The following is a 25303-nucleotide window of genomic DNA, read 5'->3' on the forward strand; positions in this document are numbered from 1 at the left end:
CAAGATATTCAGAGAACTGTGTCTGCCCTACCCTCCTTTCGGGGGGTCCAGTCCAGCGGGGGGGCTACAGATCAAAACGAAAAATGACGGTTCCATGCTATCCATGTGGGGTTACATGCCCACCAAGTTTTGTGTACCCCGGTCTTTCAGTGTCCCGGGAATCCTTGTTGGTGTACGTCACTAAATGTACACATACATTATTTTATTGTAAGGCCCCCCATCAACGAAAGTACACAAAACTTGGCATGCATTCGGAGGGTGTCATAATGATCCTACACTTTTAATTTCGTGCAGTTTTGACCTTGTCAGCCAGAGATATTGTGATGAAAACACCTAATTTTTTGCTTTTTAATTTTTAACTAGGTGGCGCTATACATGAAATGAGTGGTTATGGAATGGGTTGACATGGCCCCTTGAGATCAACATACAAAAAAAAAGGTCCTCCTAAACCTTACGGTTCTCGAGATATTCACAGAAAACTGTGTCTGCCCTACCCTCCTATCGGGGGGTGCAGTCCAGCGGGGGGGCTACAGATCAAAACGAAAAACGATGGTTCCATGCTATCCATGTGGGGTTACATGCCCACCAAGTTTCGTCTACCCCGGTCTTTCAGTGTCCCGGGAATCATTGACGGAAATTTGGACATGCGGAAAAAAAAAAAAAAAAAAAAAATTCTGACTAAACCTATATGACCGCCGCTTCGCTGTGCGGCGGTCATAATAATACTTGGTTAGATTTGATTTTTTGCAGTGTAAATCGCTATCCTAGCTGAAGTTTTTGCAGTGCACAAGGCAGTTTTCCACTTTGCCTCTGTCCAACTTAAATGAGCTCAGGCTCAGACTTCAATCAGTATTTGTGGAAGGAGTGTCAACCTGTGTTCATAGACAATAATTATCAGAAGGTTTCCTGAGCACATGTAATGATTTTCATTACAGAAACAGATCACAGTAATCCAAAGTTAACCATCAAATTGGCTCTGTGAAGGTTATATTCAGGTGAAAATCTTGCATAATGTATATTTGATAAGAGTGACTTATTTTAAGACATACCCTTACAAAAATTAAATGTTTGCGGCAGATTTGCACCAAACACGTGGGTGATTTATGGCAAACAAACGAGTTCACTAGAAAATATTGCCAGTAGTCTGCCAATATTGGCCACAAGAGGCAAACTTCCAACAAAGTTCTAGCAACAATGAGAACCTTGCCACTAGTGGTAAATGTGTTCGCCTGTGATTTGCCACCACACTTAGCCAATAATGGAAAACCTCCAATGAACTTCTGGTGAGAAACATAATTTGCATATGACATTGCTACAAATTTGCTGCAACATTGCAAAGTTAACAGCAACTGTTTACCAGAAACCTAATTTTCATGTGAAAATATGACCATGCCGCACATTTGCAGAAACTGTTCACCAGAAACCTGAAATGTATGTAAGGATAGTATCAAGAAAATAAAAAAAAACAAGCAAATTTGTCTTGATAAGATTTCTTAAAATAAGTCAAACTCTTATGAAACTAAGTTAAAATGATCTTACTAGAATCACATTCTGTTTTTATTTCCATTTTACACAGAGATGTCACTTTTTTGGGAAACTGGGTTGTATTTAACTGTTGGCCTATGGACAGAAAACCCAGGCAGCTGTGCCAACTGTGTTAATGTGTAACTGTGACAGCACTAGTGTGTACATTTTTGTCTGTTTTTTATAGCCTTTTTTTCAGAGGCTTAGAACTGTCCTCTTATGTCTACTTCTGGAATAACTACCGCATGATTGAGTTACCTTGGGACTCTGTCTGGACATGGTGGCTGGCCTTTCTTTGTGTTGACTTCTGCTACTATTGGGTTCATCGGTTTGCTCATGGTGAGTCAAAGTAACTTATTTGTACTTTTTCAATTATTTATTGTGTTTTTCTATAAGAGCAAGACTATCAAAGTATGTCTCAATTATGGTTGATAATGTTACCAGGATTGTGCGTGTCTTTTTTTTACTTCTGCAGAACTCAATATCCTGTGGGCAGCACATCAAGTACATCACAGTTCTGAGTATTATAATCTCTCCACTGCTTTAAGGCAGTCAGTTACACAACAGTGTACGTCATGGGTAAGATTACTTCCTGTCTATTTATGTCTCTGATATCCACTAAAAATGTTGTCATTTCAAATGTTCACAGGAAATGTTTGAAATTCCTTGTCCTAGAGGTAGGGGATGTCCCATTATTGTTTTTTTATAAATTGTATGTTAAAGCTGCAGTTGGCAAGTCTGACAGATTGAGGCCTTAGCCAAAATGTTTAAAGGGGTGATAGAATGATGATATAGGGTATTTTGTGCTGGTCCTTAAAGGAATTATCCGGAGTAAAATGCACTTTAGATCGATTTCTGGATGATTGGGGGTACATACGTTGAGTTGACATCAAAATTATGTCATTCGGATGTGTTTTGAGAAAGTTTGATTGTACCGTTTTCAGTCACAACTCGTAGCCTGGAAGTGAGCGGGGCATTTCAATTGCGCCGCTACAAAACGCTATTTCTATACCTCTTCTACAGTTCCAAACAACATAACACTTACGTGGTAGTGAGTAGAGGGTCCCTAAAGCCAAACCGAAGTATCCCGAGGTCTTTATGTGGTCGAATAGAGAGTCCAGAATGAATTTCATCAAGCCAGTACCTTTACAGAAATGTTGCCATCTTTGCCGCCACTTTGAGGGGAAAGTCCGTAGGAGTCTTATTGCTGAGTGTGTTGTAACACGCTCTGGAAATTCACAATTTCGTCGCCGTTTTTAAAAAAAAAAAAAAAAAATATGTTTTTTTTTTTTAAACGGCGACGAAATTGTGAATTTCCAGAGCGTGTTACACAGCAATAAGACTCATACGGACTTTCCCCTCAAGGTGGCGGCAAAGATGGCAACATTCCCGGAAAGGTACTGGCTTGATGAAATCGATCTAAAGTGCATTTTACTCCGGATAATTCCTTTAAGGTCTCTGAATAGGGTGTGTAACATTGGTTGGGCTGAAAATGGCATATGTGCTGTTCTATGTGCCCTAATGCAAGCCTGGTTAAAAGCCCTAGAATGAAACGAGAGGGTTTCTTCCTTTTATGGTATGCTCATGAATATTTAGATGAACTGTGTGCTGATTGGTTGGTTTACAAAGAGCGAAGCTCCAGAGCAAAGACGCAAACATGGCCGACAGCACTCACTGAAACAGCCAAGGTGGAAATACTATGGAGACATAGGTGTTGAACAGCATATTTGACCCTGAATCAGAAGAAGAATCTGAAATAGAATAGCAACCAGTCGCCCATAGATTGGAAATGACTACTTCAGAGTGGTAAGTTTTGTCATTTACTTGAGTTTGCCACACGTAGCCCAGTTAGCTAGCTGTAATACTAGTGCAATACTCGCACGTTAGTGTCGTAGACTAAGCTAAACATTGTATTAGGTTCGTTTTTAGCATTGTAAGCAACAGAAGTTATTAATTTGCACACAAACAAATGTTTTACAACTTACCCAATTTTTGTCAAGATGTCCAGTTAGAAGCTAGCTGAAAAGTTTGTAGCCAGTCGTGGGCAGTTCAGGCTATGCTGTAGTGAAAGGAGTGCTGCTTGCAAGGAAAGTAACTGCTACTCGTTTTAGTCAGTATATTCTCCTTCTGAATAGGTCATCTGATTAGAAGTTACATACATTATTGTAGTGGTAATATGCGATCAGGATGTCCAGTTAGCTGGGCAGGAGCTCTGTGCAGTTCGTAGGCTATATGGCTGAAGTGAAACGAGTAGCCTACTGCTCGCGTAAATGAAAATATTACGTTTCTGTGTCAGTAGGTCTAATGTACTCGTGTAACTACTATCCTGCTGATTAAGTCATCTGATTATCGAGATTTTTACCTTCTTTTCATGTAGTAATGTATGATCTTACAACGGGACGTCCAGTTAGCTGGGCAGGAGCTCTGTGCAGTTTGTAGCCTATGGCTGAAGTGAAACGAGGTCAACGAAAATATTACTAGGCCTACTCTCATTTGTGTCAATTCAAAAACACTTTTATTTATCCCCAAGGGGCAATTTACATACCATGGAGTAGAGTACAATAATCAAAAATCCTATAAATATCACTGTTTAAAATACAGTAGGTACAGTCAGTAGGTCTAATGTAATCTTGTAACTATCCTGCTGACATCTGATTGAGATTATTACCTTCTTTCCATGTAGTAGCCTAATATGTGATCTTACAACTCTGGTAACTAAAACTGGAGACATTTACTTAAGCTACTTTGTGCTTCCTGCTCATTCAAAATTATGAAATAACAGCAGGAAAATTATGTTTGTTTTTACAGGTTATGAAAAGAATGGCCCAGGTTCCTGAGGAGCTGACCTGAATGACCATCATGGCCTCGATCCGTTGTGCCTCTATATTTATTCTTTGCAAAATGCAATGAATATTTACAGAGCTGACCATGGCCGTTTGAGAATCAGAGGGATGGAAAGGTGAGGACAATCTGATACACGTGTTAGCAGTTACAGTATATAAATAAAATATTTTTAACCTATACACATTCATTATTGGTTCAGCATATTGCAAAAACACAGTTTGATCAACACCACAAAATGACAAACTTTATTTTTTTTTCAACAATCGTCCAGTGATACTCTAATGTAAAAGATTTTTTATAGTAAAAAATTTGCTTTTGCACCCTGTTCTCGTTGCAGGCAATGAAGTGACTACGCCTACAGGTCTTTTGTGAGCAGGTGCTGGGGTTTCCTTAGAAGAAGCGTCCATGTCATGATCCCCTCGTGTGTGGTGCTATGCATATGGAGGGAGCGTCCGGATACTTCAGGGCAGTACGTAGGATTCAGACCCCTTGTCGACTGAACCGTGACTCATGTTCAGCAACAGCATCCTCCATGGATCTGGTCTGTCAAGCTGAGCACACAAGTCTTAGGGCACAGGAATCCGCTGGACGGCATCCCAATCAGGAAGAGGGTCTTTGATGATCTCGAAGAGGACAAGAAAGAGGACTTATATTGGATACTGTAATACAGTGCATTGTAGGCTGTATACTGTACAATAAACAAATTGTATGGCCCTGAACATTGTGCTTTGTTTACAGTACTGATGATGATTTCGATACCAGTAGCATCAGGTCTAAGACAGCCTGTTGTGTGTGAATCGATAAGTTATTTTTAGTGCCTATACTGTTGCACATTTTGATTTGTTGTTTGTAATAAAAAAGTATATTTTATTAAACTTACAAATTGTTTGGCAAGTCTGTACATAGTTTCTCCTTGGCTGTCTTCTGTTGTGGGGACTCAGCATTCTCATTGAAGTGCATGGCTGCTCATGGGCGGATTATGAACTTTCGGGCCCCTGGGCCCAGATGTATTAAGGGCCCCCTACTAATTGTCGCATATGTGGGAGGGGGGGTTGGGGGGTCCTCCCCCAGAACATTTTTAATTTGTTTAATGTGATTTCCTGTATTCTGGTGCATTTTGGGGATGGACAATACTAAATTCAATCAGATTCATAGCCTACATCCTGATTTGTTGATATTGAGGCAATGATTCCATGCAAAGGCTTGGGCTTCAGGGCCCCCTGACCTCTTGGGCCCCTGGGCCTGGGCAGGGCGGTAGGCCCGTGCAGTAATCCATCCCTGTGGCTGCTAGATAATCCTAAACCAAACAACAGAAATGTTGTAACACAAGTGAAAGTCACTTTTGCATGCACACACCAAGCTGTTAACTCACAGCAAAAGCATTTGCTAATATTCTAAGCCCCGCAAGATGCCACACTTGGAGCATCTGTTTGGCATGCTGCGTTTGTCATGTTGTCGTTCTTGTAATGTTCTAAAATAAGAACGTGCAAATAAATCCATTGTATTTAGACAACACAGTTTTCAACATATCGACTAGATATCATTTGAATTGATAACGTGAAGTTGTTTCCACTTCTGACGTCAAAAACTTAACCAAACTATCGTGTTACTCAGCTTCAGTTAGCTATCTTACTGAGAACATAACCTGTCAGAGATCTCGACAAACATGCATAGTAAAATGTAGCCTAACGTGACAACACAGGTTTTATCGAATGACACACAGGAAAATGAAATAGCCTTGCCAATGAACTAAATCACACATTCTACTTGCTAGATACACGTTAGCATAACTGCTTAGCGACAAAATAATACAGCATGCGATTGTGATGACCTTATGGTCGGAACAGCCCCTCGTTTCAGTAACAGCATCTTAGCAAATCCTGCTTTAAACTGTCCAAGGTTTTGAAAACTGCCTTCGGTGAAATGTTTTGCAAATTAATAACAGAGTGTCAAACTTTGCAGGGATCTTCTGGTAGAAAAACATTATCCATACCTCTCGAACTTTTGAATCCTTGGGAAGACTATGGAAAGCCTCCGCTTTCTTTGTAGCCTAAGTTTCAGCCTGGAACACTGCATTTACGACCGTGGCTCATTTTCGATATCCTTGAAGAACTGTCTGCTTTATAATTCCTGTGGAAGTAAACGAGCAGGCAGCTAAACTAGTGTTTGTCTCATCTTCGCTCTCCATTCACGTTCCTGGGCTCAGAGCACCAGTGGGCTGGTCTGTATGTAAATTTTGAGGCATGACAAATGTACAGGCCAGAGCCAAATAAGGTACCACCTGCGAGTTTGCGTAAACTCGGAGCTTCGTTGGGATTCGCCCGTTTTATGGCGGGAGTTTCGAATTGTGAGATTTGCATATGAAGGAGGTGTCGATGGGGTTTTTAAGTGCTCTGTATCTCCATTTCACCCACTGAACTATCGCTATTCATGTATGACAATGTAAACTCGGTTTTACATTCTATGACCCCTTTAACCCTTAGAACCCGATTGACGCAAAGTGCATCAAAAAACGCACCCTTTCTTCTCTGTTACTTTGCTCCGGAACTGTTCATCGCAGCGAGATGAAACCTTTATTGCATGACAGAGCAGAAGTGGGGCTTTCCAAAGAGACTACACACTTGTCTGTACGATCAAGTATGAAAAGTAAAAAAAATCATGAAATTAAATCAAATTGCATCATATTTACAGTCTATACTTCTCTGCGTTCACCTGCGCACCCATTACTCTCGTTAGAATTACTCGCGAACCCGTGATCGCATCGATATGGCAAGCATATCAGATGAAAGACGGGGCACAGGGCTATCCATTGGTACCATGTTTATCATCCTTCTGGCTTATAAAAACAGACGAAGTGACAGCAAAATAATAACTTCATATAGCTGGACTTACCCCACGTTTTTGTCTGTTCTTGTGGCAAAGCATGTTTATAATCCAACGCTATCATGTGTTTCTCTATGGCAAAGCATGTTCATATTCCGGTTTTGAGATCCTAGCAAATTCCTGCATGGCATCCAATTCAAGGCTCACATTGCATCCCAATTTCTTCAACAAATAAACACCTTTTTTGCCTTTACTTTGTTCATGGCAATGCAGTAAAAAGTTGAGAATTATTATGACTGCATACACATAGGCACGCAGGCTAACACGCAACCTCGGGTCAAGTCAGGTCAGATCAGTTCGTGTCACAGATATGGAGCGCAGAAAGGTCATTTTTCATCACAGCACATATTTCTGTAAATTGCTCAGCCCAAGAGTATCCCTCCAACATGGCAATTATATTGCCCGATTCAGGACAGTCTGCCCTACACACACATGAAATGCATGCTGTGGTGAGATACATGCCGAAATATAAGAATTTTTATAAAACACTTTTTATATTTTAACTCTTTAAAAATCAAAATAAAATCAATGCTAGTATTAATACATGAAATGATGGCAGATCTGGATAGCCTCGACGCTCCTGAAAAAAACAATATATATAATATGTGTGTATGGCACTTACAATGACCAGAATAAATCCTTATGAATAAAGGTAGTGAAAATGCCCTAAAAACAGCTTAGGGTTCTAAGGGTTAATGTTTACAACTCTCATGCCCCTCCACTACCACCGAGCACCCTCTCATCGAGTTTGTGACCAGACTCTGATTGACAGTCAGATCTCACACAGCCCTGCTCTGATTGGACCAGAAGAACCGGGAGCTGTGGATTTTTGCAAAACAAATAACAGGCTCTAGGTGGCAGGCTTGTAGCCTGGCGGGCCATCCTATATCATTGAAATGTATAGTCTGGAATCGAATCATTCACCTGCTTAATCCAAGGGGCGGGCAGAGAATTGTCTTTCAAACTGCCTAGGCATGCAATAGGCCAGCGCTACGACCATATCCGTATCCGGTCGGCAAAACAGCAAATACATCCTTCTTCGAAAGGAATGACTTAAGTGCATTGTGTTGCTCTACTTTCAAAGAAAAGCACAAGTCCAACTCCTCCAAAGTTGACGCCAACGCCGATTCAAACAACCGCTCTTCGTTCGCCATAGCCACCTTCCTTGTTGTTCACCGTTGCAGGATGTCGTTATCCTGTTAAGCCCGCCTTAAGACTCTCTAACGAAATAGATCGCTGTGATTGGAGAACATCCACGGTGTTAAGCCAATAGAAATTCCTATGGTTCGATACTAGACGTACAGGCTGAGCAAATTAATTTGCCGCCGCTAGGGTGCGTCTAGATTTCTAGGCTAGCAGGCTTGTGCAAAATTCCGAATTTTAGAATGGATCTCCATTCAATTCACAAATTGGAATTTGAATTGAATTGGCTCCGCCCCACAGGAAGTTGAATTTGAATTGGAATTGGAATGACAGGAAGTGGAATTAAATTCATGGCAATTCAATGCAATTCCACAGTCAAACAACAGGAAGAATGTGTTGAATCTCACATGCATTCAGTTTTGGGAAAGTTACTTTGGATTGTAACATTGAATAGCTATTCTTACTTAAAAAGTTTAGTTAGTATAACTCAGTTTTTGTCTTTTGTTGATTATGTTGATTTTGCTTTTTGATAACTTGGCTAAAAGGAGTAATTTAAGTGAACATGATCATTTAAATCGAGTAAACTATACTTGAATTGCTTGAGTTTTGCTACACTGTGAAGTTAGTTAGTTAGTTAACCTTACTTAACCTGTAAAACATGCAAAACGATTGCCTTGAAATTACAGACTAATCTGGAATAGGAATTCCAAGTTGTGCAAACAAATGCTTACTTTGTGTAGTACACTTACACTAAGGAGAATTCCTATTTAACCTAACTTGGTCATTACAAGTAAAGTATATTGTGTAAACACAAGGTGTGCTAACTGATGTTACATTCTGCACTTCCAGAATGCCCTGGCCCACATATTTGTAAAGATATCACATATTAATCCTTACTGAAATTCAATTTTAAATTACAAGTGACAGTAACAAATATACAAATATGTACTGTTGGTGTGTAATTTATGTGGATGACTATCCAAAACACTCCTAATTCCTATCCCAGATTAGTCTGTAATTTCAAGGCAATCGGTTTGCATGTTTTACAGGTTAAGTAAGGTTAACTAACTAACTAACTTCACAGTGTAGCAAAACTTAAGCAATTCAAGTATAGTTTACTCGATTTAAATGATCATGTTCACTTAAATTACTCCTTTTAGCCAAATTATCAAAAAGCAAAATCAACATAATCAACAAAAGACAAAAACTGAGTTATACTAACTAAACATTTTAAGTAAGAATAGCTATTCAATTTTACAATCGAAAGTAACTTTCCCAATACTGAATGCATGTGAGATTCAACACATTCTTCCTGTTGTTTGACTGTGGAATTGCATTGAATTGCCATGAATTTAATTCCACTTCCTGTCATTCCAATTCCAATTCAAATTCAACTTCCTGTGGGGCGGAGCCAATTAAATTAAAATTCCAATTTGTGAATTGAATGGAGATCCATTCTAAAATTCGGAATTTTGCACAAGCCTGCTCGTCATGAAACAGCAGCTTAATATTTTTCAGGTGTTTAACAGTAATAGGTGCACTGTTAGCAGTTATGCCAAAGGCAGTGAGATTAGGCATTGCATCCTACAGTCACTCTGTTTGGAACATCGCAGTTCGGGTTGATAAGATTCAGTTAATGCGAGTATGGATCGTCAAAGTTTGGGACAACCAAACAGCAGTGTAAGCAAATCCTAATTGTTAGGTTACCATAGCTGTCTTTTCTCTAGGCCTATCGGAAATCGCGACATAAGCTCATTGGTTTCTTTTTTCTTGTTCGCGTGTTGGGTAGTGAAGCGATAATGCATTTAAAGCAATGTACATCATGTGAGCTAGAACCGATATGGCCAGAGCTGCTTGCTCTGTAAAGGTATTTCTGTCCCACCCAAATTTCGTTAAAATGGTGTGTTTAGCAGCCAGAAATGTTTTAAAAATCCCGGGGGTGAAATCTCCCTCATCCCAGAACTTTGAAAAAGCTTGAAACAGCACAAATTAATTTAGTCTTTTATGTAGTGGAGAAAGTGACAGTGCACAATTTGCATCAATGTCTATATGCAAGTTTTCAACTTTGGGGGTCACAATGTGTTTAAATTGTTCAATACATGATTTTATAACAGGTCAAATACAAAATAAATGTTTCAAATATCACCTAGATATCTGTAAACATTAAAATCAGAGGATATACATATAGGGCGGACAGACTCTCATGAGTTTATGCTTTGTTTATCGCTGGATTTTAGGATAGCCTATTATGGCAACCTATTGCATTCCGAGCTAAAGTCAACTCTAGCAGACGTTAAATGACCGGAGACTTTGTGAATTTAAAGATTGTTATAATGTTCTGTCTCTGCTGCTTTTGATCAGTTAGATTTATTTGCAATCTCCGGTGGTGGGCTGGACATAGCATCTAAATACCCGCCCAGATTCCCCTTTCCGCCTTGACGCATTCACACTGGTGCCGGAACAAATTTTCTCGGCAAAATGTCTAGGGTGCTTGGTAGAAAATTTGGGGAGACACTTTGTCCCACCGTTCCGCCTCAGTCTATGTGAAAGGGACAGTCGTTCCGCGATTCTGGTACATAAAATCGCGGGGATTTTGGCAGCGGGAAAGGGCTTATTGTATTGTTTTGTTGTAAAGACATGCAAGGCATTCTGGGCCATGTAATAGACAAGCAGTGGTCGGCAGCGTTAATATGAATAGGTGTTTCTGTAAACAGCCATCTCTTATACAAGAATGACCTGGTAAACGCTCACTGAAGAGGGAACTATCGATAAAAAGGATGTTTTCCTCAAAGCATCGTATTTTGCCCCAGCACTCATTTACTTCTATAATTCATGGAATGATGATGCCCTCTCAAAAATTTAGCCACATTTACATTTGTCCTGTGTTATCATATGTACGTGATATTATTTGGCTTTATTAGACATGATTCTGGTGATTTATAAAATGCCCAAAGACGTGGCATGTACATCATTACAAATTGGTAGAAATATTTCACCTCACACTTAATGTTAATGCATCTGAACGCTAGGTGGCAACGTTGTATTACATTTCACATCTAAATACAGTGAAATCATTAGAATTATGGTATAGAAATGTGAGCTTCACAAGTACCAGTGCCACTGCTACCATCACGCGCATTACGCACTGTGCGTAGGGCACCAAGAGACAGACGGGGCACCAACATTTAGCCATTAATACATATTTTACATATTTTTTACTGTGAACTGATTTTTAATCTTCTTAGATAATGTTTACAATGGCAATATGTACCAACAGCATGCTACATAAGAATGATACTTTTCGGTTTCTCTCTCAATCTCCATTAAGATCTAACTTGAATGTTATGCTACTCCATTTAATTGGGAACACGTCTGAGCGCATGAGAGGGAGTGAGAGGGTGGCAGGCTCTGGCTGGCTTGTCATTGTTTATAATTGATAGCTACTTTTTAATATAAGAAACTTTTAAAAGGAAATCACAAGGCAACAAAGACGAGGCTGAAGAAGACTGGTGAGTCTTGAGGTCTTCAATAATTTGTTTCCCTTTAACTAAGCATTTACAGGAAGCACAAGATATGCCGATTAAAACACATTCCACTCAGATAGCTAGGCCGCTACCAGGCTCATATATCACTTTTAATTACAAACAGAAAATGTCTAGCTAGCATCATGCCATTATATGCTTCTATTTCCAAAGGCTGTTTATGTCAACTTAATAGCATGCTTATTATTAACATTGTGCTAAACGTGGCACAAACAATGTTAGAGGTTGTGGATTGGCCACAGGCAAAACAATAATTAGGAGAGTCGTGTAGACACAATAGGCTACTCTTAAAGTGACAGTGCACCATTTATAAATGAGTTAAACTGCATCAATTGCACAAATCGTATTTTAAATCAAAATTACTTTGTCATTATTATAATTTAAATAAGATAGAAGTTTTTTTTTTTTTTTTGGGGGGGGGGGGGGGCACCAAAAAAAACAATGGCCAGCGGAACTGACAAATACTAATGTAAGGAAGGTGCAAATATTATGTAATTTATAACGGGAAATTAATGGAAATGTTATTTTGTTATTTCTTGTTTATTCTAATTTCAAACCACACACATCCATTCCTAATCACACATACACATTTATACCTAAATACTGTAGGTTGCATACCAAATAGTGTGACCTGACCTCCCAATAGGCCTACCTCAAGTAAAGTTCCAGATTGGTTTTCATTCACTCTTTGTGTTCTGATCGACACCCATCATACATCATTCCTAATGCTACACCCATTTAGGAAAATAGGGGAGGGTCATGTCTTTTTATTCTTGTTGAGGGGAGGGTCACCCAACTTTTTTTAGTCTAGGAGGGGGGGTCACCCAACTTTTGTATTCATGAAAACCGCAAAATTTCAAAGTGGTTTGTTTGGTGCATGTTTTCATGTAGCTCTCAGTCTCAGTCTTCACACTTCGGTCACCCCTCTGCACACAATGTTTACCCCTCATTTCTTTTTTTCTTGCAGAGTAGCCTAGGGAGTGAAATAAAGGCCTCGCGCTGTGGCTCTTGTAGAAACTCAGTGGAGACTGAGGGTCATCTAGGCACTAAGATTCTAGAGCGAATGTGATTTCTGGCGTCATACTACGTTCTCTTTTATTCCATACAGTGCTCGAATTTGAGTGAGGACTGGCTCCCATGAAAGCAACAAAGTCAAAAATCATATAAAGCTGAAGGTGTCTGGCATTGTAATTTAATCTTAAACAACCGCTCATTATCCATCCCTGTGCGATCTCTTACCATTAAAGACGTTAAATTAAAATATAGCCTACTACGGGACGTAGACCTACCCTACGCTCTTGAACGCAGCATGACTGCACTTCACCACCACACCACTAGACGACATGAGCAAGGATGACATGAGCAAACCATATACGATCGATTTGACAGCACTCCCAAGTCTGAAGAAGTCACCCTGCTTTGATGCGAGTGTTTTGTCTATTTACATAGGCGTTCATTGGTCTAGCCTACATAGTCAAGTCTATTTATATAGCACAATTTAAAACCAAATAACTTTCAGTGTCCCGCCGGCGGGACGGTTACATTTTACATTTTACAAAACGCATGGGCATACCTTGGCAAATAATAGTCTAAAGCACTCATATTTTCATTCTATATTGATCAACTTTTGCACACAGCTTCACAAGACCTGGTGCTAGGGCTCAGTTGTGTTTCTAAGGGATATCAAGTGACCTAGAGGGCTGAAATGTGGTCAGTTCAGAGATGCTTGTAATCCGGCAGAAAGAAAAAACTATATTCTAGCCTCTGTAGCTCTTTGTCAGTACATCACACAGTTATCTTGACTGCTTCCTACGAAAGCTACAGGTTCTCAGCTTTCTATAGAGGTCCAGCACTTGATGGTTGACCCCAAAAGAGGTGGGAACAATGCCCTTGTAAATAGGCACAGTGCAATTTCAGGCAAAAACTTGAAATTTTTACTGAGAACTATGTAACAACCTGTGGTTGACTGTAGCGAACTGCTCTGCAGAACGCTAATTTTGAGGCCCAATTTCATGAATGAACCGTGAAGTCACCTTAATTGGGGGCGTATCTGTAGTATTTAGTAGCCGTAGTCGGAAGTGTGAATGGAGAGTGTGAATGGCGGAGACCTGAACAGAGTTGTGGAATGTACGCGAGCCTGGAGAAATAAGTAGCCTATTGTGCTTAACGTAAATAAGCGGTTTCAAGTCGAATTAGTATTTACTTGTCGTTAGAATCCGCGAATCGTCTGCCTCATCTTCATTCGTGGATTCGTGGGATTATGTCTGCATCATCTAAACGACCCTCGGATCAAAGTTAGCCTAATTCCATCACGGGAGAAATCGAAAAGGAACCTATCGTCTCGGGCATATTACATATCCCTGTGGACCTGGACAGGATCACCTTTTCTAACGCAGCGCAATTGCATACATCAACGAGGAAACGCACAATCAAACCAACTCGCTCGCCAGGTACTTTCTCTCACTCTCTTACCCTCTCGCTCGACCAACGCACGTCAATCTCCAATCGCCAACTACGCATTCAACAAACACATACACGCATACACACACTCATACACGGACATATTTTGTTTGTTTGTTATGCCTGATTTGTATACGTTCTCGCATTCAACAAACGCATACACACACTCATACAAGGACATATTTTGTTTGTTTGTTTTGTCTGATTTGTATATGTTCATGGTATGTAGATTACGGTTACGCTGAGTTCCAAATAGGGTTATCATGTGGCAGATGTGTAAACTATTTAAAAGGGGCTGTAGCCGCTGACATGTCTTGTGGATATTGTTTTGATGGACATTTTTTGTGTTGAACTTCTAAAAACAAAGACCGTGGGAAAGTGAACTGTACTCGTGACTCTGAATCTTTATTTCTATGATTTATTGCTGGCGGTGTTGACCCCAGTTAAGTGGCAGGATTTTAGGCCTGTCTGGCACCTGAATTGCAGTACCTGGGGCTCGCCACCGTTACAGAAATGGCACCTGAACAGGGACTGGACTAAATAGACTTGGTTTGCATTGAACTGAATGGGACACATTGTGAAAAAAAAAAAAAAAAAAAAAATCCTTTGTTCATTCTAACTTGCATTTTGTGTTGGACTGAGTCTGAAAAGGTTTCTAACCTGAAATATTATTGTGAAAAAAAAAGAAAAAAAAAACTTTGTAAACGCAAACCCATTGTATTATATTGTGCTTAAGCTTTGGTACAAGCTGGTGTTTTGGTGGAACGTTTTGCATTATTTGAGGCGGTTTTGAAAATACACTGTTTGACTAAGAGCTACCTTTTCAAGTTCTTTTGCTGATTTTGAATTTACTGTGTAGTTTGTGAAGGAGTATTGTGTGATTTGAGAGAGCAACTTTTTATGCTCTCCTGCTGATTACAAATATTGTGCGGTTTGAAGAGGAGCTATTTTTCTGCTCTATTGCTGTTTATTATTTATTGTACCCATTTGTGCTCATCTTGACATACGTAGTTTAACCCTTTAAACTCATTTTCTGTTTCCATTAAAGGACAATTCCGGCGCAAAATGAACCTAGGGGTTAATAACACATTTGTACGAGTTCGACCGTTCGCTGGGATTTATTTTCATGCTAGTCGAATGTGACCAGTTTAATTGCAAACCGCTAATTAGTGTTTAACGCTAGCCTTCGGGGCACACGTACAGTAGAAAGAAATCGCTATTTCTATACCACTAACAAGGCTCAAAATAGCACCACACTTAAACAGTAGCATAATGAGGGTCTCTACATGTAAACCGAAGCATTGAGAACTTTGTAAGTGTACAGGCAGTTTATTAAAAAGAAACACATTACCGTTCACGTCTGGTTCACATACAGGCAGGCGCCTTGGGAAAACGAAACTCTGGGATGTGAAGTGAATCTCATGTGAAATGTTGTTGCTGAAAGAAAGGACTGTGCAAAAGAGAAGCACTGAACGCAACAGGAGACATAAGAGATGGCAGGCTATTTGAACGAATTTGAAGACATCGAGGATGAACCCTTATTGGACGTCGGAATATAGCCTACCAACGAAGAGCTGCGGAGCTCCGTGAAAGGGCTATGAGAGAGAGAGAGCTACCTGTAGTCAATGCTGCACACAGCCTCGCACTTCTAGAAACTGTAGGCTACCTGCGGACATTGTGAAGCTATAGCCACCGAAGAGGAGTGCCTGTGTTGCATGGAGTGGGACCTGTTGCGTCGCGACCCCCAAGAGACGCAGTGTTTTGTAGAGTCTGAAGATTCCCCCTCATTGATATAACAGGGCTGTAGTTGAAACTTTTTTCCATGTCCCGAAAAGAAATTGGAGGCGGCGATCCATACCAGAGAGACCAGATGGACATCCACTAAGTAAGTACACTATACAAGTTATGTTACATCGGAGCTTATTTCTGATAGGCCTATATTGAGCAAATTACATGATTTTAGTTCACATCGCCTGCCTGTATATGTGAACAACCAACGTAAATAAATGCTTAACGTAAATAAGCGGTTTCAAGTCGAATTAGTATTTACTTGTCGTTAGAATACGCGAATCGTCTGCCTCGTCTTCATTCGTGGATTCATGGGATTATGTTTGTTTTGTTTTGTTACCTGCATCATCTAAACGACCCTCGGATCAAAGTTAGCCTAATTCCATCACGGGAGAAATCGAAAAGGAACCTATCGTCTCGGGCATATTACATATCCCTGTGGACCTGGACAGGATCGATCACCTTTTCTAACGCAGCGCAATTGCATACATCAACGAGGAAACGCACAATCAAACCAACTCGCTCGCCAGGTACTTTCTCTCACTCTCTTACCCTCTCGCTCGACCAACGCACGTCAATCTCCAATCGCCAACTACGCATTCAACAAACACATACACGCATACACACACTCATACACGGACATATTTTGTTTGTTTGTTATGCCTGATTTGTATACGTTCACGCATTCAACAAACGCATACACACACTCATTTTCAAAAAACTCCTGAAGACCCAGCTCTTTAGAGAACATCTCCTCTCATAGCAACACTTACAACAAGTCTTACTGATCCTAGCACTCACCAACCGTCTTAAACTGACAAGTAACTGTTAAAAACAGCACTCACTGATGCACTTATTCTTACTGTACTCTAATGTTTTTTAAATTGTCCTAAAATTGTTGAGAATTGCTCTAAAACTTAAACTGTTTACCATGTTGTTAGTCGCTTTGGCTAAAAATGCGTCAGCCAAATGTAATGTAATGTAATGTAATGTAATGTGAGTGATGACAGTGAAGATGTGTGTGTGTGGGCGAGAGGGGAGTGGAGCAGTGTGCTGTAAGTATGTAGAGGATGTGTGTTGGGGAAGATCCTGAACACAATGTGCTGTGTATGTAGGGAGGGGGGGGCAGTGTGCAGCAAGTATGTAGAGGAGGCTTACTGTAGCAAGCAGTGTGCTGTATGTATGTGAGGTGATGACAGTGATGATGTAAGTGTGTGTGTTTTGTGTGTGTGTGTGTGTTGGGGATGGGGGTGGGGTGGGGGTGTGGGGGGGGGGGGGGGGCAGAAAGGCTAGGCAATCAAGGACATGGGTAGATAGATGGAGGAGAAATCAAAAATAATAAATAAAAAGTTCTATGAAGATGTGCAAAAGTTGGAGAAAGTCAGATATGTGTGTGTGTGTGTGTGTGTGTGTGTATGTGTTTTGACGTGTGATGAAATAAGAAAATAAATAAAAGGTCTGTAGCATAGGGAGAGGGATGTAAAAGTGCTAAAAGTCATGTAGGTGTGTGTGTGTGTGTGTGTGTGTGTTGGGGGGGGGGGGGGGCTCATGAGTGCTGAGGAGTGCAAATTCAGTATAGTGTGAATTCAGAGTTGGGAAATGTTTGAGAGTGCTGAGGAGTGAATGTGTGCAAAGTCAGTATAGTGTGAGTTCAGAGTTCGGATGGCCTGGGGATAAAAACTTCTCCTGAGTCTCTCAGTTCTGGCTTTGTGACTACATAGGCGTCTTCTTGATTTCAGCGGTAGGAATAATCCATTGTTAGGATGAGAAGAGTCCTTCAGAATCTTTTGGGCTCTTAGAAGTACTCTTCTGGAATAGATATCTTGTAGAGCAGGGAGTTGAGTTCTTATAGTACGTTCAGCTGAGCACACTACTCTCTGCAGAGTACTACAATCTCTAACTGTGGAGTTCCCATACCAGGTGATGATGCTACCAGTTAGAACACTCTCAACCGCTGAAGTGTAGAAGGCCTTCATGATGGATGTAGAAACTTTTAATTTCCTTAGCTGACAAAGGAAGTAGAGTCGTTGTCTGGACTTCTTCAGAACATATTGAGTGTTAACAGTCCATGTTAAGTCTTCAGTAATGTGCACCAAGGTATTTAAAACTTGTGACTCTCTCTACAGGTTGCCCGCTGATCATTAGTGGGGTGTAACTGTAGTTCTGCTGCTTCCTTCTGTAATCCACTACCATTTCCTTGGTTTTATTGATATTCAGTGTCAAGCTGTTAGATTGACACCACTGTGCCACCTCATCAACCTGATCCAAGTAGAGCTGTTCATTGTTGTTACTAATCAGGCCCAAGATCACTGTGTCATCTGCAAACTTGATGATGGAGGTATGACTACTGTTGGCTTTGCAGTCATGTGTGTAGATGTTGTACAGCAGTGGACTCAAAACACAGCCTTGGGGAGCACCAGTGCTGATGGTTAATGAGTCAGATGTCAGACCCCCCACTCTAATCACTTGTGAACGGTTGGTGAGGAAGTCAAATATCCAGTGGCACAGGGTGGTGTTCAGTCCTAAGGCCTTCATCTTTGTGACCAAGGTGAGAGGTACTATCGTGTTGAATGCTGAACTAAAGTCAATGAACAGCATCCTCACATAATTCCCATTCCTCTCCTCCAGGTGAGTTAAGGTGGTGTGCATGAGGTTTGAGATGGCATCCTCTGTAGACCTGTTGGCTCTGTAAGCAAATTGGAGGGGGTCGAAGGAGGCAGGGAGGGATGAGCAGATAATGTTTTTCACAAGCTTCTCAAAACACTTCATCACTGTAGACGTCAAGGCTACTGGGCGGTAGTCATTAAGACATGATGGACTTTTGTTTTTCGGTACTGGAACAATAACAGACTGCTTGAGGCAAGTAGGAACTGTCTCTTGAGCCAATGATGTGTTAAAGATATAAGTGAACACAGGAGCTAACTGAGCAGCGCAGGATTTCAAAACCCTGTTAGAAATTCCATCCGGTCTAGCAGCTTTTCTACAATTAACCCTCCTAAAGGCATTGCTCACATCGACCTCAGAGACACAGAAAGGTGCATCCTCATTTGCTTCACATGCTGCAGCTAGTGCAAGATAGTCTGTGTTTTTCATGTCAAAAGCGAGCATAAAAAGCATTAAGTTCATCAGGGATGGCTTTACTCACCTTCATCATAGGAGGGAACTTTCTTTCCAAGCCAGTGATGGTTCGGAGTCCTTTCCACACTCGTGCTGGATCACCCTCCAAGAAATCAGCTTCAACTTTGTCTCTATAGCGCCACTTAGCATCTTTAATAGCTCTACGTAAACTATAAGATGCTGCTTTGTAATCCGTCATATCCCCTGAAATAAGCCCAGCATTATAAGTCATGGTGCGTGTCTTTAATGCCGTTCCCACTTCTCTATCCACCCATGGCTTCTGGTTAGGGAAGCTTCGGATTTCCCGGGTTTCTTACCCAAAACCCTTCCCAATTAACGTTGGGTTGCAGTAGTATAGCAACAAAGTAGGTCAGTAGGGTAGACTGACTACAGTTGAGACATGTGTACAGTTGAGACACCTTAAATATCTTGCTTGCACAGCAAGCCCAAGTGCACATGCGTATTAGTGCCCTCTTTGATCATGGAAAATTTGAACAACACAAGTATCTCCCATCCAAGGATATCAGCAAATGTTTGTTTTCCAAAAGTAAGAATTTCACTTCACCATGCACCTTCGACAATGAATAGCTCATTACACTTTAAACGTAACTGGTATCATTACAAACATTATTTTGTGTGCATTTTATGGCATTGTATCATGTAAGGTCGTTGCAAAATCTAGAGAAATGTGTGAGGTGGTCAGCGGGGGACAGTTGAGACACATTGGATTGTGTTATTACTTGAACATTCCATTTGTAGGCTACTGTTCGCCATATCTGTTCCTGTGTCACATTTTGTTCATGATGTATTCCTTTTAACCAACGCTAATTTATATGAATGAATTTGAACTACAAACACTTTGCAATTGCTATGTTTTTATTTATTCAACTTTCCAACAAACAGTTAACTATACATCATTAAAAATTGGTGTCTCAACTGTACCAGGTAGGTGTCTCAACTGTACTCTATAGGGTACAGTTGAGACACAGTCAAGACAAAATTGCACCTTATGTTTATGAGATTATTGTGGAAAATATAAACTACTTATGGATATTATTGATTGATAATATTTTAGTCTATAAGCTAAGTAAATGGCATGTGGAATGTCGTGTGGAAAATTACTTCTTTTCAGTATCTATTTTTTGTTTGATTTTGTGTGGGCAAAAAGTGTAGGGTAGACTGGGTACAGTTGAGACACTTTTTGCCCACACAAAATCAAACAAAAAATAGATACTGAAAAGAAGTAATTTTCCACACGACATTCCACATGCCATTTACTTAGAGCCAGAGTCAACAGAGAGCAATAGATCGTTATGGACCTTAAGTAAGGCAGACTCTGTACTATGAAGTGGTCTAAAACCAGATTGAAACTTGTCAAGGATATTAGAGGTGTTTAAATAGGAAGAGACTTGTGACAGAACAACTTTTTCTAAGATCTTAGAGAGAAAGGGCAGTTTAGAAATGGGCCTATAATTTTTCAAATTAATGGGATCAAGGGAAGGTTTTTTCAGGAGAGGTTGCACAATAGCGTGTTTAAAGCCAGAGGGCACTACTCCATTAGCCAGGGAGCTATTAATGATGCTCAAGATAAAAGGGCAAATAGCCGCAAAAGCTTCTTTGAAAAGGTGAGGTGGAAGAATATCAGAGTGGCAAGAAGAGGGCTTCATATGAGAGACCACGTCTGACAACTGTGAGGAAGAGACTGGTTGGAATTGTTGGAGGCGGCAAACTACAGACTGATACAAAGCAGGATCAGAAATTGAGGGTGTGATATGAGACTTTATGTTGTCAATTTTGTCAATAAAGAAATTGAGAAACATCTCACAGGTTTCTGTTGTAGCAGGAAGAGAGGACATTGTAGTAGGAGGATTTATGATTTTATTAATTGTGTTAAACAACACTTTTGGTCTGTGAGCATTTTTGTGAATAAGCTCAGCATAGAAAGCTGCCTTTGCTGCTTTGACAGTGATTTGATAAGCCTTAAGAGAATCTCTAAATATATCATAGGAGACCTGTAGTTTATCTTTTTTCCATTTTCGCTCTGCTTTCCTACAAGCCTTTCTGAGCGAACAGGTAGTGGAATTTAGCCAAGGAGTAGTTGACCTATTGGATTTACACCGCTTTTGTTTTAAAGGAGCTACAGAATCAAGAGTGGCAAGGCAAGATGTATTAAAAAGAGTAAGTAGATCCTCAGTGTCGGTGCAGGTGGAAAGATAATCTAAGACAGCAGGTGAAAGAGAGAGCATAAAAGTATTAGTGAACTGTGAGGCTGTGGTGGAATTAATAGCTCTGACAAGGGAGTAGGATGAGGGGGGTGGAGGGGGGGACAAAACAGTGAAGATTCAAATAAAATCATAAAACTATTTTAACATTGGAAACTGAGAAACCAAAGGTTTAGATGGGCAGCATATGTGGATGTTAAAGTCCCCCAAGATTAATAACTTATCAGCACGAGAGGCCATAAAAGATAGAAGTTCAGCAAATTCTTGAATGAAATTACAATTAATTTTTGGTGGACGGTAGACTAAGGCACAAAGTACAGATGCATTGATCTTAAACAGCTGTAGTTCAAAAGTAGAAAACAGATCAGTTGGTACAATTCTACATTTAAAACTGTTCTTAAACACTGTAATTAGACCACCACCAAGACCAGAGACCCTAGGTGAGTTTAAAAAACTACAGTGAGCAGGGCAAAGGTCACCAAGTGCAATGATGTCATCACCAGAGAGCCAAGACTCGGTGATAAAACAGAAAGTCTAGATGGTGGGACATAAAACGGTCATTCAGAATAAATGCTTTGTTGGAAACAGAGCGAGCATTTAAGACAGCAAACTTAACCAAAGAAGAGTCCTGTTCATGACGTTCTTGGAAGGGGCCGCAGTTAGAGAGATTTACCCGGCAGAGATTAGCCTCTCCACCAGAGCCCACACAGGTGGAATCAGTGGCAGCAGTGACGGGAGCAGTAGCAACAGCAGCAGCAGCAACAGTAGCGGTAACAGGCATAGTCCGTATGGTGATGAGGTGTTGATGGAAGACTTTCTTGCGGGGAGCAGAGTTGCCTACAGGAGTGGACCACACAGGAGAGCCACACCGAGACTGCAGAGTCGGGATAGCATCCTCCGTTGCTTGATGATAAATGGTAAAGGAGCGACGCGACCCTCTGTGCATGTAGCGCTTCCTCCGAAGGATCCCCGTAGCCTGGCAAAGGTGGAGCACAGCTTCATCGATAGAAGTTCTGGCATTTGAGGAGGCAAGTTGTTGGAGCTGCTCGGCGGTGTAGAGAAATCCCATGTAGGCTAGTACAAATGTCCAAGAGACAGACACTGTAGGTCTTGTATGTGGAGGCGCAGCAGCTAAGGCAACACCGCACAAAGCCTCAATCTCCCTGGAAGGTCTAGTCAACCGACTAACCTAGCAGCTGGTCAACAAACTCAGCGTCAAATCCGCCGACACGATGGGATGGAGAGGGAGAGAGACACCGTGTAGCCAAAGTCCCAAAAACAGCCTCAAGCTCAACAGCAGACAGTGGAACACAGCGCAACCAGCGGCACTCAGCCTGGCTTTTAGTATTTTGTGCTGCTCTGACAGTCCACTTTTATTGAATGTTAGTCTACTGTTTTTGAGTTTGGAGATGTGGGCTACTGTTTTGCAACGACAGGCTGTGAATGCCGACTCCACAACTGTTACATTTCCCAGCCAGGTCCATGATAGGCTTTTTGTCACTGCATCCAAAAATGTCTCCCTCTGAAGTGGGATTTCTAGTAGCCCTACCTAAAAAGACTCCGTTCACTTCATTGCAAAATCGCGGTTGGTCTGTTTACACATTAAAACCATATTTACACTTCGAATTTCGCTTCCAAATTGTAGTAACTACATCTACGAAGTCTAAGGAAGATAACCATGTAGTCTGTTCAACGATAAGATACATTTTGACAGAACTACAACAGCAAATAGCTAACGTTTACGTTAGCCTAACTTACTTATCGTTGACGTTGACCCGACACGTTCATAAGTTAGACCATAGACTGATAAGGACGTCCATCAAACAAAAAGGGTTCGTTCTTCGATGTCAAATTGGTTCGAATTTCGTGTGCATCCTGTGTATCTTTCGTGCTGCTATCCTTGTTACCTCTTCCTGCTGTTCTGGCAACTAGGTTACGGGGACGCTGGCGAGACACGCCGCTCCGTCTGGCATCATGTTTTTGTTTGTATTTATGTAATGTTCGTAATTTTATGTAATGTTCTGTTCATTTTTTGTATTTGTTTTTCAAGTTCAATGTAATCACTCTTTATTTATGTTATTTTCGATCGTTTTTGTATTATTCTTAGTCCTTTTTTCTGATCAAACTCGGCTGACACCATCAACGTCAAGTTAACGTTAACGTTAACCAGCTTCCATTGGGCTGATGAGCGCCTTGGCTAGCCTGCCTTATGTCTCTGAAGTCCCTCATCCATCCGTGACGCTGCACATCCAATGTCTGGACGGAGGGATTGCTCAGCAAGGGTGCCTCAATCTGCAAGAGATCTGCAGCTGCCACGACCACCGAGCTGCGACTGACATGCGAGCTGCTATGCTAGCATCTACCGGTGCCTGGAGTCTGGATTGAGTGCTAAGAAACTCTGATGACCGCGTCAACCATGAAACAACAAACGGTCACTGTCTAGGACCACCGAGCTGATAATCAGCAGGGTCGCCCATCACAAATTCGGACTGTCTTGTCCTTCCAGTGCTCTCCAGACTGCCAGTGGATTCTCCGGGTTGGTCAGCTATTAAGAACTTTTGGTGTGAGGGGGGACAAGATGGCGCCGTAGAGTGAGCAGCACGGTGCAGCAGCTCCAGTGGCTTTTCTTATCATTTTATGCTTAAATACGTGTTTGTACAATAGACATACAACCAAATTGTGAGTGAGGTACCCTAACATGAGCCTGGACACTTATTTTCTGCAAAAGTCGAACAGTATGGACAAAAAGGCGTCGAAAAGACTTCAGAAAAATACCCCGGCGAAACCTGGTGCCAGAGGTGAGCTAGCGGATGTTAATGCAGGCATGGTGGAGCCTAGCATTATCCAGGCTTTGGATAATATAACAGACAATCTCACGAAAGTCATTGATACGAAAATTTCCACAGTTTTGGATGCCAAGAACAGAACAGACTTCACAAATACAAGCTGTCGCCACACGCATCGAAGAGGCTGAAAAGCGAATAGTTGATGTGGAGGAAACAGCTCTAGCCTCTGAGGCTAGGATAGCATCACTTGAAAAGCAAGTTCGCGACATGCTTGAACACATAGATGACCTGGACAATCGGGGTCGTAGATGTAATGTGCGTATCGTTGGCTTACCCGAGGACTCAGAAGGGAAGGATCCAGTGAAATTCTTCGAAAGATGGATTCCTGAACACCTCCAAATGACGGTGAAAGATGACCGAGTGAAGCTTGACCGGGCTCACAGATCCATGGCACCAAAACCCAGCCCGAATCAGCGTCCAAGGCCTTTGATCATTAAGTTCCATAACTTTAGAGATAAACAGCGGGTAATGGAAGCGGCGAGGCGACTGGGTTCCCGCGATCAAGACGTCTCTGCAACCAAAGCGCCCAAAATATCCTTTTTCAATGACTTCTCAGCCGAGGTGGTTCGGAGACGCAAGGCATTTGACGATACAAAGGCACGGCTAAAGAAACTTAAGGTGACATATGCCTTGCTATACCCGGCCACTTTAAGGGTGACAGTGGATGGTGGGCAGAGAAGATTTGACTCTCCAACCGATGCCGCGCTGCTTGCGCATTCGCTGGAAGAGGAACGCAGAGGTAGGCTGAGCCAGATAGATGGGTCAGAGACCGATAGATTGGACACTGATTAGCCTATCAGTTCTGTAGACCTGCGTGTATAATGTTGAGCGAGTCGATCTTATTCTGTTTACCGCTGAATTCAACCAAAATCTTTTGTACATTCTATTTACATTTATTTTGCCACTGTGAGTGTGCTGCAGTAGGATTTTTCTT

The 25303-nt window shown here is 41.3% G+C and overlaps 1 protein-coding gene across 1 annotated transcript in view; it reads left to right on the forward strand.

The window, feature by feature from the left end:
• agmo (alkylglycerol monooxygenase) overlaps positions 1-25303 on the forward strand; it is a gene marked incomplete at its 5' end in the record, with an annotated part of 124832 nt that overhangs the window by 21790 nt on the left and 77739 nt on the right. Inside the window, 2 exons of the mRNA XM_076262447.1 lie at positions 1712-1863; positions 2000-2103. Coding sequence (XP_076118562.1) covers positions 1712-1863; positions 2000-2103 — 256 coding nt within the window. The remainder of the gene's footprint in view (positions 1-1711; positions 1864-1999; positions 2104-25303) is intronic.

The sequence above is a fragment of the Alosa pseudoharengus genome, unplaced genomic scaffold (genome assembly GCF_046254945.1).
Source record: "Alosa pseudoharengus isolate Yale_2024_CS ecotype anadromous, Long Island Sound unplaced genomic scaffold, YU_APseudo_1.1 YU_APseudo_1.1_scf_29, whole genome shotgun sequence".
NCBI classification, from domain to species: Eukaryota; Metazoa; Chordata; class Actinopteri; order Clupeiformes; family Clupeidae; genus Alosa; species Alosa pseudoharengus.